Source organism: Scyliorhinus torazame, chromosome 4 (genome assembly GCF_047496885.1).
Source record: "Scyliorhinus torazame isolate Kashiwa2021f chromosome 4, sScyTor2.1, whole genome shotgun sequence".
In the NCBI taxonomy this organism is placed as follows: domain Eukaryota; kingdom Metazoa; phylum Chordata; class Chondrichthyes; order Carcharhiniformes; family Scyliorhinidae; genus Scyliorhinus; species Scyliorhinus torazame.
The window spans coordinates 349,844,154-349,858,516 of NC_092710.1; the positions used below are offsets into that span (position 1 = coordinate 349,844,154).

The 14,363-nt window shown below is 50.7% G+C and overlaps 1 protein-coding gene across 1 annotated transcript in view; it reads right to left on the reverse strand.

Annotated features, from left to right (window-relative positions):
• The window catches only part of LOC140411509 (dynein axonemal heavy chain 6-like), a 1,703,852-nt gene that overhangs the window by 1,074,952 nt on the left and 614,537 nt on the right, over positions 1 to 14,363 (reverse strand). Inside the window, exon 29 of the mRNA XM_072500595.1 lies at positions 13,983 to 14,233. Coding sequence (XP_072356696.1) covers positions 13,983 to 14,233 — 251 coding nt within the window. The remainder of the gene's footprint in view (positions 1 to 13,982; positions 14,234 to 14,363) is intronic.

Genomic DNA, 14,363 nt, shown 5'->3' on the forward strand with positions numbered 1-14,363 from the left:
CAGGCTACGCGGGATTGCGGAATACTGTGACTATGGTGAGACCTTGTCAGAAATGTTACGCGACCGTTTGGTTTGCGGTATTAACAATGCGGCCACCCAGAGAAAGTTGTTAGCGGAGCCAACATTGACTTTTCAACAGGCAATACAAATAGTCTTGTCCCGAGAGAGCGCAGAGCGAGGACTACAGGAGCTACAGGGAATGGAAGTGCATGCCTTGGGGCGAAACCCTTTCCGCCCAAAAACGTCCCCCCGCACTCCTGCGGTACCTTGGGCGAGGCAACGACCAGACCGACGCCAGTGGCCATCGGACATTCCTCCCCGAAGGGAGCCTTCTCCAGAGCCAATGGATGAGGAGCCATGTCCGTGTCAGACTTGTAGGCGCCGACCCCGTCGCGGACGGCGGTCCTGGGGACGCCAGAGGCGCCGTCGTTCCGACCGAAACTGGGACCAGCCCAGGGGCCGTAACTGGGACCAGCCCAGAGGCCGTACCTTCCATGTGGACGAACCTGCGGCGACCACTCCTGAGGACGTGGAGACGGAGGACGACTGCCTGCAGCTGCATTGTGTGGCAGCTCCCCGTGTGGCCCCCATTAAGGTGACAGTACGGGTCAATGGCCACCCACTGGAGATGGAGTTGGATACTGGCGCAGCGGTCTCCGTGATCGCCCAGAGGACATTCGACCGCATCAAGCAGGGTATACAGACCCTTACACTAACTGACTCACAGGCCAGGTTGGCCACCTACACTGGGGAACCACTGGACATTGCAGGAACTACAATGACCCCTGTTGTCTATGGACGCCAGGAGGGGCGTTTCCCACTTATCGTAGTGCGTGGCCATGGGCCCAGCCTGTTGGGTCGGGACTGGTTGCGCCATTTGCGGGCAATGGCAGCACATCCTCCAAACAGTTTCTGGAGGGTTGACTGAGGTGCTAGGACGATACCCAGAGGTATTCCAGCCTGGTCTGGGGAAAATAAAAGGGGCCGTAGCCCGTATCCAAGTTGAACCAGGAGCCACACCGCGCTATTTCCGGGCGCGCCCAGTGCCTTACGCTTTGCTCGAGAAGGTAGAAGGGGAGCTCACTCGTTTGGAGAGTTTGGGTATTATCAGGCCTGTCCGTTTTGCTGACTGGGCAGCACCAATTGTGCCAGTAATGAAGCCAGATGCCACAGTTGGCTTGTGTAGCGACTATAAACTTACAGTGAATACAGTTTCCCGACTCGACCAATACCCAATGCCTCGCATAGAGGATCTCTACGCGAAACTTGCAGGCGGACTCTCATTCACAAAATTAGATATGAGTCACGCCTACCTGCAGTTGGAGCTGGACCCTGCCTCCCGACCATATGTAACAATTAACACACACCGGGGCCTGTATGAATATACACGGTTGCCCTTTGGAGTATCCTCTGCCTGCGCAATTTTTCAACGTGTTATGGAGGGCATTTTGAGAGGTTTACCACGTGTGGCTGTCTACCTAGATGACGTGTTGATTACAGGGACGTCGGAGCAAGAGCATTTGGAAAATCTGGAGGCTGTCCTTAAACGCCTTTCGGAGGCTGGAGTCCGTTTACGTCACACAAAGTGCGTATTTCAGGCAAAAGAAGGAGTCTACCTAGGTTATCGGGTGGACCGCGAGGGTCTGCACCCCGTCGCAGAGAAGGTGCGTGCAATTCAACATGCCCCCACCCCGACTGACACTTCGCATCTTCGTTCTTTTCTCGGTCTCGTAAACAATTACGGGAAGTTCCTCCCCAATCTGGCAACTACGCTGGCCCCCTTACACCTGCTGCTAAAGAAAAATCACACCTGGGTTTGGGGTCAGCCGCAAGAAACCGCTTTCCGGCGGGTAAAGCAACAATTGTCGTCGTCTGGGTTACTAACCCACTATGATCCGGGAAAGCCTTTGCACGTCACATGTGATGCATCCCCGTATGGTATTGGGGCTGTCCTGTCCCACAAGATGGAGAACGGGGCCGAGCGGCCGATAGCTTTCGCCTCCCGCACATTGACTGCAGCGGAGAAGAAGTACGCGCAGATCGAGAAGGAGGGCCTGGCAGTGGTTTTCGCGGTGAAACGCTTCCACCAGTATGTGTACGGCCGCCATTTCACTATCGTGACTGATCATAAGCCCCTGCTGGGACTCTTCAGAGAGGATAAGCCGATACCGCCCATTGCTTCTGCACGGATCCAGCGCTGGGCTTTGTTGCTTGCTGCATATGAGTATTCTCTGGAGCACAAACCAGGTACGCAGATAGCAAATGCCGACGCACTGAGCCGATTGCCTTTATCGACCGGCCCCATGTCGACCCCCACGACCGGTGAGGTGGTCGCAACCCTAAATTTTATGGACACCCTGCCTGTCACGGCATCACAGATCTGTGAGTGGACCCAGACGGAGCCAGTCCTGTCAAAGGTTCGGCACATAGTCCTGTATGGTGGGCAGCATAGACAGCTCCCAGGCGAGTTATGGGCATTTTCCTCCAAGCTGTCAGAGTTCAGCGTGGAAGACGGCATCCTCTTGTGGGGGACGCGTGTGGTTGTCCCGGAAAAAGGCCAGGAGCTGATATTATCAGACTTGCACAATGGGCATCCGGGCGTGACCAAGATGAAAATGTTGGCCCGGAGTTATGTCTGGTGGCCAGGCCTCGACACCGACATTGAGAAGGTGGCCCAAAACTGCTCCATTTGCCAGGAGCATCAGAAGCTTCCGCCGGCCGCGCCCCTACATCACTGGGAATGGCCAGGGCGGCCTTGGGCACGCTTACATGCGGATTTCGCAGGCCCTTTTCAGGGATCCATGTTCCTTCTACTAATTGACGCCCAGTCCAAATGGCTGGAGGTGCACAAGATGCAGGGGACAACGTCCTGCGCAACAATTGAAAAAATGCGTTTATCATTTAGCACGCATGGCCTCCCCGAGGTGCTGGTCACGGATAATGGCACTCCATTCACGAGTGAGGAGTTTGCTAGGTTTACAAAGATGAACGGCATCCGCCATATCCGCACTGCCCCTTACCACCCGGCTTCAAATGGGTTGGCAGAGCGTGCAGTGCAAACATTCAAAAGAGGCCTAAAGAAGCAGTCTTCCGGATCAATGGACACAAGACTGGCTCGCTTTTTGTTTACGTACAGGACCACCCCCCATACAGTGACTGGGGTAGCTCCCGCAGAACTCCTAATGGGCCGGAGACTTCGCACCCGCCTTAGTATGGTCTTCCCAGACATTGGCGCAAAAGTACGCCGCACACAAGAACGGCAGGGACCGGGATTGTCTCAGCATCGTCCGATTCGGCAGTTTGCGCCCGGTGACCCAGTATTCGTGCGGAATTTTGCTGGTGGTGCCCAATGGGTTCCTGGGGTAACCTTTCGCCAAACGGGCCCTATATCGTACCAAGTGCAAGCCCAGGGTCGTCTCCAGCGAAAACATGTAGACCACGTCCGGTCCAGAAGATCATCCCCGCAAAAGATTCCCCGCCCCCGGAGCTCAGTTCAACAGCAGCAAAGACCAGAAACAAGGGAAGGTAGTCCTCCAAATCTTCCACTGGTGCCTCACTCAAAGCCTGCGCAGGTCATGACGGGACCGAATGGGGACAGAGACGCTGACATGACGGAGGCAGCAGACTCTGACTCCGAGATGGAGACACAGGATGAATCAGAGGGGGAATCCTCGGGTCCACAGGCCGTGGATGTACAACCGCGCCGTTCATCACGGAAGCGCCGGTCTCCGTCTCGTTATACGCCACCTGATCCAGCGCCGCGTGCAAATGGCGTCTGGCCTGCGGCCAAACGAATTCGACGCCTCCCTTCGCCAGGGCCTACGGTGGATTCCTTGGACTTTGGGGGGGAGGGATGTTATAACCTGCCTACTGACGATTGGCTGGGGACTAATGATTATCCCACAATCCTATGGGAGTATGAACTTCCCCAATGAGGGGGGCGGAGAAACTCCTACTATAAATAAGCTGGCCAGTCCAGGAACCAGGAGGAAGGAGAAGGTAGCAAGGGAAGTTACTGCTACTGCTATGTATATATTGTTATAGTAAATAAACTTTATTGTTTTGTATCCTTAAAACTCGTGCTGGATTCTTCGGGGCCCTTACAAAAACGACCAACTCTGGGATAAACTTTGGTGTTCCGCACCATTTGCCAATGTCTGACTCCTGCCCACGGTAGCACTTTCCACTGTCTACCTGGGTGATGATCCCTGCATGCGAACTGGCCTTCCATCAGACGGTCTCATCAAACCTTTGGGGTAGGGGGGTGAGGACGCTGGCGGGGGATGGGGTGGGAAGGGATGGGGGTGGGGCACCGGAGCAGTGAGCACTGGCTGAACTGGGTTCCCTGGTCCATGCCCCCCAACCATGAGGGGGTGGTGGGCAGTTGCCTCGGTAACTGACCTCTCTCTGGGCCCAGCGACCAGGTCCAGTGCCTGCTGCTCTGCTAAGGTGAAGGTCTGCACGTCCGATGGTCCCTTTTGGTCTTTTCCCTCTCCCAGCGATATGGGCTGCCATCTCCTGAGGCGGAGGGAGGGGAGACAGAAAACAGTGTTTTGCAGTCAGACCCAGCACAGCGGGGGGCGGGGGGGGGGGCGGTAGCTGGTTGCCTTCATGGTCAGGGCAGCCGGCTATGGAGGGCGTTATGGGTGCTGGCAGATGGTGCAGCGTGGGTATCCAGTCATCCTTCAGGTGGGGGTTACGGGTGTGTGGCATGCAGGTTAGTGCCAGGGGCACAGTGCTGCCTACTCACTCTGGTTGCCCTAAGGAGGTTGTGCAGCTTTTTCCCTGCACTCCTGGCCGGTCCTGGTAGGGTTGCCCATGCACCCAGGCCCGGGGAAACGGCTGCGGGTGGCAAGCTCCTTCCCACCCCGGGATACAGGGTGCCCTGCCTTCCCTCCACGGCATCCAGCATGGCCTCTAGTTCAGCGCCAGTGAACCGGGGTGCCGCTCTTCGCGCTGCCATCTTGTTTGCTGGGGCCACCGAGGTGGAGGTCAGCATCGGGCGAGCAAGTGGGGCCCCTGAGTAGCGGTTCTCTATTGCATGTGTGTGGGGAGTGGAATGCTTATATCGGCTGCAACTTGTTAGCCTCTCGAGTGCCAATCTCGACCCCAGCTCATTAAGGATTCCTGAATTGCTCTGGGAACAGAGTCAATTGTGTTGTCGTAGAATCTACCGATTCAGTCCTGGCGTCAACATTTTTGAAATGGAGAATGCCGCCCAAGAGGTCTTCCTTTTAAGACAGAGATGAGTGAAATTATTTTCTTCTAAAAGGTTGTTGGTGTGTGGAGTTCTCTTCCCCAGAAGTATATTTAGATTTATTGTCACGTGTACCGAGGTACAGTGAAACATATTGTTTGTTGTTCTGCGTACAGTCCAGACAGATCGTTCCATCCTTGAAAAACATAGGTAATATGATAAATACACAATGTAAATACATAAGCACAGATATCGGGTGAGCATACGGAGTGTAGTGCTACTCATTAGAGAAGATGTGTGATCAGTTCAATCCATAAGGGGGTCATTCAGGAATCTGGTAACAGCGTGAAAGAAGCTGTTTTTGAGTCTGTTCGTGCGTGTTCTCACACTTTTGTATCTTCTGCCCGATGGAAGAAATTGGAAGAGAGAATAACCTGGGTGGGAGGGGTCTTTGATTATGCTGCCTGCTTTTCCCAAGGCAACGGGACATGTAGACAATCAATGGATGGGAGGCGGGTTTGCGTGATGGACTGGGCTGTGTTCACGATTTCTTATGGTCTTGGGCCGAGCAATTGCCATACCAGGCTGTGATGCAGCCACATTGGATGCTTGCCATGCTGCATCTGTAAAAATTGGTAAGAGTCAAGATACCGAATTTCCTTAGGCTCCTGAGGAAATATAGGCGTTGTTGTACTTTCTTGGCCGTTGCATCGATGTAGGTGGACCAGGACAGATTTTTGGTGATGTGCACATCTAGGAATTTGAAACTGCTAACCATCTCCACCTCGGCGCCCTTGATGCAGACAGAGGTGTGTACAATACTTTGCTTCCTGAAGTCAATGACCAGCTCTTTAGTTTTACTACATTGAGAGAGAGATGGTTGTTGTTACACCACTCCACTAGGTACTCTGATTCAACGTTGTTTGAGATCCGACCCACTACTAGCCCAGCAGTCGTGTAAACAGCAAATTTTGCCACACAGTCATGTTGGTATAAGAGGCATAGTAGGGGGCTCAGTATGCAACCTTGTTGGACCCGGTATTGAGGACTAACGTGGAGGAGGTGTTGTTTATTCTTAATGACTGTAGTCTATGGGTCAGGGAGTCATGATCCATTTGCAAAGTGAGGAGCCAAGTCCTAGGTTTTGGAGCTTTGATATGAGTTTGGCTGGGATTATGGTGTTGAAGGCGGAGCTGTATTCAATGAACAGGAGACTGACGTAGGAGTCCTTGTTGTCGAGATGCTCCAGGGATGAGTGTAGGGCCAGGGAGATGGCGCCTGCTATGGACCGGTTGCGGAGGTATGCGAATTGTAATGCATCTAGGAATTCTGGGAGTATGGAGCTGATGTGTCTCATGACCAATCTCTCGAAGCACTTCATAATGATCGATACCAAGGCCACCGGACAGTAGTCGTTGAGGCACGTTGCCTGGTTCTTCTTTGGCACCGGTATGATGGTGGTCTTCTTGAAGCAGGTGGGGACCTCGGAACAGAGTAGGGAGAGGTTGAAGATGACCGCGAACACACCCGCCTGCTGGTCCGTGCAGGATGTGAGTGCACGACCAGGGACACCATCAGGACCCGTTGTTTTCCGAGGCTTCACTTTCAAGAAGGTCGATCCGACTTTGGAAGCTGTGACGGTGGCTATCGGTATGTCTGAGGCTGCTGGGATAGTTGACAAGAGTTTGTTCATTTCCTTCTCGAAACAAGCATAGAATGCATTGTGTTCTTCGGGGAGGGGTGCACTGTTGCCAAAGATTCTACTCGGCTTCGCTTTGGATCCCGTTATGTTGTTTAAGCCTTGCCACAACCGACGAGACTCCGTGTTATTAGTCTGTGACTATAGCTTAGTCTGGTATTGTCTCTTGGTGTCCGTGGTGGCTTTGCAGATGTTGTATCTAAGTTTCTTGCACAGGTCAGGGTGTAGCCATCTGGGATGGCCACTTCCCGATTACAAAATGGACACTTTGCAAAGATTGCAGGGAAAATGGACAATACTGAGAAAACAAGCAGATTCAGGGTTTGTCTGCATATTGGGAGCCACAGCTCCCAGACAAGACCAAAACTGCAAACTCATTAGCATACTAATGGCCCATCTCCGGGGACAAAAAGTAACATTTGAGTAACCGATACTAAGGCAGACACCCCGGCGCCAGAGGAGACCCGAACAAAGCAGGCCAACGGCCACCTAGGACACGCCCAGCCATCAGGGCATGCACCCCTTTATTGGAGGAAATCGATAGGACGATTGAGAAACGGCCCAATTAATTGGGGCCAAGTTCCAGGCCTGCCCAAAAGTGTGCGAAGCCCCTTTTGGTTATAAGAAGGATCCTCCAAGAGAGAATCGCTCTCTTGGCTCCGGCTCTCACCAAGGAGAGACCTGCCCAACAGCTGCACCAGAACAAGTAAGTCCAAGGTCAACGCATGCTGTTATCCCGTACCAGTTCCACCCCAGCAGTCTCAGAACTGAACAACGGCCATTGTTCCTCTGACTGAGTGGGCGCCCGAAACAGGCTTTGCTTTGTTTCCTCCTGGTCCCAAGTCTCACAGCTGCTGCGAGCTGGGCTGCCTTTATGTTCTCAATTAGCTGCTGTACAGCATTTTCATGCGTGAGGGCGGTGACTGCGGGGCTGGCCAAATCCAGTCCTAATAAATACTCTGTCCCTTTCATGGGGCGTCCGGTCATGAGGGTGTGGGGGGTGTATCCTGTGGACGTGGATACCGTGTTTCTTAAGAACATTAAAGCAAATGGGAGAACTGAATCCCAGGTGCTGTTGTTCTGTTGTACCATTTTCCTGAGAGTGGCTTTTAGAGTTCTGTTCATCCTCTCTACAATGCCGCTTGACAGGGATGGTGCAGGCGGGAGGGATTCAGATTTCTGGATAACTGGGGCTCTTTCTGGGGAAGGTGGGACCTCTGCAGACAGGATGGTCTACATCTGAACCTGAGGGGCACAAATATCCTGGGGGGGAGATTTGTTAGTGCTCTTTGGGGGGGTTTAAACTAATGCAGCAGGGGCATGGGAACCTGGATTGTAGTTTTAGGGTAAGGGAGAATGAGAGTATAGAGGTCAGGAGCACAGATTTGACGTCGCAGGAGGGGGCCAGTGTTCAGGTAGGTGGTTTGAAGTGTGTCTACTTCAATGCCAGGAGTATACGAAACAAGGTAGGGGAACTGGCAGCATAGGTTGGTACCTGGGACTTCGATGTTGTGGCCATTTCGGAGACATGGATAGAGCAGGGACAGGAATGGATGTTGCAGGTTCCGGGGTGTAGGTGTTTTAGTAAGCTCAGAGAAGGAGGCAAAAGAGGGGGAGGTGTGGCGCTGCTAGTCAAGAGCAGTATTACGGTGGCGGAGAGGATGCTAGATGGGGACTCTTCTTCCGAGGTAGTATGGGCTGAAGTTAGAAACAGGAAAGGAGAGGTCACCCTGTTGGGAGTTTTTTATAGGCCTCCTAATAGTTCTAGGGATGTAGAGGAAAGGATGGCGAAGATGATTCTGGATATGAGCGAAAGTAACAGGGTAGTTATTATGGGAGACTTTAACTTTCCAAATATTGACTGGAAAAGATATAGTTCGAGTACAATAGATGGGTCGTTTTTTGTACAGTGTGTGCAGGAGGGTTTCCTGAAACAATATGTTGACAGGCCAACAAGAGGCGAGGCCACGTTGGATTTGGTTTTGGGTAATGAACCAGGCCAGGTGTTGGATTTCGAGGTAGGAGAGCACTTTGGGGACAGTGACCACAATTCGGTGACGTTTACGTTAATGATGGAAAGGGATAAGTATACACCGCAGGGCAAGAGTTATAGCTGGGGGAAGGGCAATTATGATGCCATTAGACGTGACTTGGGGGGGATAAGGTGGAGAAGTAGGCTGCAAGTGTTGGGCACACTGGATAAGTGGGGCTTGTTCAAGGATCAGCTACTGCGTGTTCTTGATAAGTATGTACCGGTCAGACAGGGAGGAAGGTGTTGAGCGAGGGAACCGTGGTTTACCAAGGAAGTGGAATCTCTTGATAAGAGGAAGAAGGAGGCCTATGTGAAGATGAAGTGTGAAGTTTCGGTTGGGGCGATGGATAGTTACAAGGTAGCGAGGAAGGATCTAAAGAGAGAGCTAAGACGAGCAAGGAGGGGACATGAGAAGTATTTGGCAGGAAGGATCAAGGAAAACCCAAAAGCTTTCTATAGGTATGTCAGGAATAAGCGAATGACTAGGGAAAGAGTAGGACCAGTCAAGGACAGGGATGGGAAATTGTGTGTGGAGTCTGAAGAGATAGGCGAGATACTAAATGAATATTTTTCGTCAGTATTCACTCAGGAAAAAGATAATGTTGTGGAGGAGAATGCTGAGCCCCAGGCTAATAGAATAGATGGCATTGAGGTACGTAGGGATGAGGTGTTGGCAATTCTGGACAGGCTGAAAATAGATAAGTCCCCGGGACCTGATGGGATTTATCCTAGGATTCTCTGGGAGGCCAGGGAAGAGATTGCTGGACCTTTGGCTTTGATTTTTATGTCATCATTGGCTACAGGAATAGTGCCAGAGGACTGGAGGACAGCAAATGTGGTCCCTTTGTTCAAAAAGGGGAGCAGAGACAACCCCGGCAACTATAGACCGGTGAGCCTCACGTCTGTAGTGGGTAAAGTCTTGGAGGGGATTATAAGAGACAAGATTTATAATCATCTAGATAGGAATAATATGATCAGGGATAGTCAGCATGGCTTTGTGAAGGGTAGGTTATGCCTCACAAACCTTATTGAGTTCTTTGAGAAGGTGACTGAACAGGTAGACGAGGGTAGAGCAGTTGATGTGGTGTATATGGATTTCAGCAAAGCATTTGATAAGGTTCCCCACGGTAGGCTATTGCAAAAAATACGGAGGCTGGGGATTGAGGGTGATTTGGAGATGTGGATCAGAAATTGGCTAGCTGAAAGAAGACAGAGGGTGGTGGTCGATGGGAAATGTTCAGAATGGAGTACAGTCACAAGTGGAGTACCACAAGGATCTGTTCTGGGGCCGTTGCTGTTTGTCATTTTTATCAATGACCTAGAGGAAGGCGCAGAAGGGTGGGTGAGTAAATTTGCAGACGATACTAAAGTCGGTGGTGTTGTCGATAGTGTGGAAGGATGTAGCAGGTTACAGAGGGATATAGATAAGCTGCAGAGCTGGGCTGAGAGGTGGCAAATGGAGTTTAATGTAGAGAAGTGTGAGGTGATTCACTTTGGAAGGAATAACAGGAATGCGGAATATTTGGCTAATGGTAAAGTTCTTGAAAGTGCGGATGAGCAGAGGGATCTAGGTGTCCATGTACATAGATCCCTGAAAGTTGCCACCCAGGTTGATAGGGTTGTGAAGAAGGCCTATGGAGTGTTGGCCTTTATTGGTAGAGGGATTGAGTTCCGGAGTCGGGAGGTCATGTTGCAGCTGTACAGAACTCTGGTACGGCCGCATTTGGAGTATTGCGTACAGTTCTGGTCACCGCATTATAGGAAGGACGTGGAGGCTTTGGAGCGGGTGCAGAGGAGATTTACCAGGATGTTGCCTGGTATGGAGGGAAAATCTTATGAGGAAAGGCTGATGGACTTGAGGTTGTTTTCGTTGGAGAGAAGAAGGTTAAGAGGAGACTTAATAGAGGCATACAAAATGATCAGGGGGTTGGATAGGGTGGACAGTGAGAGCCTTCTCCCACGGATGGATATGGCTAGCACGAGGGGACATAACTTTAAACTGAGGGGTAATAGATATAGGACAGAGGTCAGAGGTAGGTTCTTTACGCAAAGAGTAGTGAGGCCGTGGAATGCCCTACCTGCTACAGTAGTGAACTCGCCAACATTGAGGGCATTTAAAAGTTTATTAGATAAACATATGGATGATAATGGCATAGTGTAGGTTAGATGGCTTTTGTTTCGGTGCAACATCGTGGGCCGAAGGGCCTGTACTGCGCTCTATTGTTCTATGTTCTATGTTCTATAAGCGATGTGAAACTTCTGCCTAATTCCGAAAATTGTGAGGACGTTTTTCATTACTCGTCCTGTAAAATGGGAGCCTTGATCGGACTCTATACTACGTGGGAGTATCTTGTAAAGATGTGCTGTGTTAGGATTTTAGCTGTTGTTTTAGCCTTATTCGTTCTGGATGGAAAAGCTTCCACCCATTTTCTGAAGGTGTCGATGACCACCAACACATACTTACTTATAACCACTTCTGCAGGGGGGGTAGGGGTCCTATATAATCTATCTGAAAATTCGTCCTGGGGCCATTAATGGGGCGGGTGTGACTAAGCTGAGCCTTTCTTGCATATCTGTCCGGATTGTTCTGGGCACAGATCAAGCAATTATCAATGTAGTGAGAAACATCGGCTTTTAAATCAGCAGAGAGGTCTGAGGTGGGTTAGGGTGGGTTCAATGCCTTGGTGTCCATGATTGTCATGGAACTGACAAATAATCTGGTTCCTGTCCTGGCTGGGAACTACATAAATGCCGTCTTTCAAAGTCACACTGTCATGTGTGGTGATTGTGCTCTTAAACTTGTCATACGGGGCTGGGATCTTTGCTAGGTCCTGAATGTTGACCTGAACCGCGTGTACTGGGGTGCTCTCAGGGGGGGTTCCAGAAGTAACCATGTCTGGAACCTGCCTTTGCTAGGGCGTCTGCTTTAACGTCACCAGGGGGGGGAAGAACGGTGATGACTGCGAACCTTAATTATGCCGTATTTCCTATCTTTAACTGTCTCTAGGATATGTCGGAGTAATGGGGCTTTTCGTCTGCGGAAACAAATCCTCTAGTTTCCCACAGGGGTAGGAATTCCGTTAAACTATTACAGACATATAAACTGTCGGAATAGGTGTCTGCTGGGGTCGGAAACGAGTCAGGGTGGTCAACAATGTACGCTATGGCTGCCAGTTCTGCTGCCTGTGAACCTAGATGTCCTGGCAACTTTAGTGAAATCTCATCTAGGACACGTCCCTGCGCGTCCTCTACATAAATGCCGCAACCGGTGATTCTCTTTCCATTCAAAACTGTGGAGGAGCTATCCACATAAATTTTCAGGGGTGCGCACGTGTCTGTGGGCTGGGGTCTCTGGGGTGTACTGCCTGCTTTCCTGGGAGCTGACTTAGGTACAAATAGGCCTGTGTTGTGTTTTGTGGTGATGATCTCACACCCATGTGGGGTATTTACATATTGCAAATTGTCGGCTCGGAAAGTGTGGGTCTTGGTTCTTTTCACTGTAATGTCCCGTCCCTGTAAAAGAAGAGTCCCACGGGCTGCGCAGATTTGGCTGACTGTGCCATCCTTAAGTCGACCGTCTAATAATAGCTGTGTTGGGGTGTGTTCAGTGGGAATGATGATGGGGTTGAGTCCTGTACTGTAGGCGAAGTACTGTACTGCCCAAAAAACTGTGAGCAGGTGCCTTTCGCAGGCAGAAAATCCTTGCTCGACAGGATCTAACACGCGTGAGGCGTATGCCACGGGGCCTAATTGGTCATGCCGTTCCTGGAGGGGCAGGGCCGAAAGGGTTCGTTCGGTGCTTGCAACTTCGATTGCGTATGGGGAAAGTGGATCTGGGACCTGTAATGCGGGGGCAGTGCTGAGGGCTCTTTTTAAAGCATCCACGGCATCCGTGTGCTGTGGAAGCCATTCCCAAGGTGCCTGTTTCTTTAAGGTCGGATAGGGGCGCTGCTTTTGTGACTATTTAACTGTGTGTATAAATAAATAAGCATTTGACTTTGAACTAACTAACTGGTGTATTGAGTCTTTGATCAGTATTCGGTTTGAACCTCGTGGCGGTATCGAGAGATACCTGGCGACTCTAGAGCACCACGTAATTAGAAATGATGAAGGTGACCATATTGACTGCCATATTCAGAGCCAAATAAAGAGAAACACAATTAGCACCAAGGGTCACCTGCCTTGAATGCCTTCTGTAGGGAGTGAATCTCGCAATTAAACCTTAGTTTCCGGTTGGGAAATGCAGGTACTACCTTCTTTGGCATGCAACCATCTCCACACTTACTGATGAAGTCTGTGACGGTGGTGGCATACTCATTTCGGTCTGGGTCTCTGAATTAATTTAAGACAGAGTTGGACAGATTTTTGGTCGGCAAGAGAGTGAAGGTTTATCAGGGGCAAACAGGAACGTGGAGCTGAGAAGACAACCAGATCAGCCATGATCTTATTGAATGGAGGAGCAAGCTCAAAGGACCAAATGGACTAGTCCTGCTCCGATGTTCCTATGACTGCGAGATAGGGTGGGGATGGGGAAGGTTGGAACATTTTGAGGATGGACATGTTAGATTAAACACATTCAGGGAATTGGAGAAGGGGCATTTGGAAATGAGAGTGATATGATAAGACCTCCAGGAATAAATCCTATCCATGTTGACAACCCTGGATTGTTGCCAGGCATGAATCTGCCCTTGCTGAGCTTTATTATGAATAGCATCCTGTTAATCTTCCTTGGTTGATGATGCTAGACAGTCAATGTTTTTTTGCCTGATCACTCCTGTGTCCCAGGTGCACAAGATCCACCTACACAAGCAACAGGAGCCTTCCAGCTAGTTTTTGAACTGAATGCCAGATCGAATCTTATGTCAGGATCCTGGGGTTGAGTGAACTATTCCTGCTCCTAATTTGTAGGTTCACATGTAGTCAAGGGTTACTGGGGGGCAGAGAGGAAGGTGGATTGAGGCCACAACAGGATCAGCCACAATCTTCCTGACTGGCAGAGTAAGTTTGAGGGGCCGAGTGGCCTCCTCCTGGCTGACTCTGAAGCTCGGTATTACCTGGTCCATTCGAAGTCATCAGCTTTGGAGATGTTCTTGTCAATGAGCTCACTCAGTATGTCGCGACAGTGCACGATGATGGTCAGCAGCGTCTCCAGCACCGTTTCCTGGAAAGCCCGTAGCGGCGTGGACATGAGATCTGCCAACACGTCAAGCCTACTCATCAGCACCAGGTGGACATCCTGCAACTGGCTTTGTGGCTTGGATCCACTGAAACACGTCTCACAGTCCCGATTGAACATTATCTGACTCTGCGTCAACAAACACAAAAAGCAAATAGATTCAAACCAGGAAGACCTTTCTGTTAAACAATAATGTCCAACTTCAAATTAAACTAATGATCTTGTGGACTGTATTCCCAATCCTACCTGTACTCTTGAA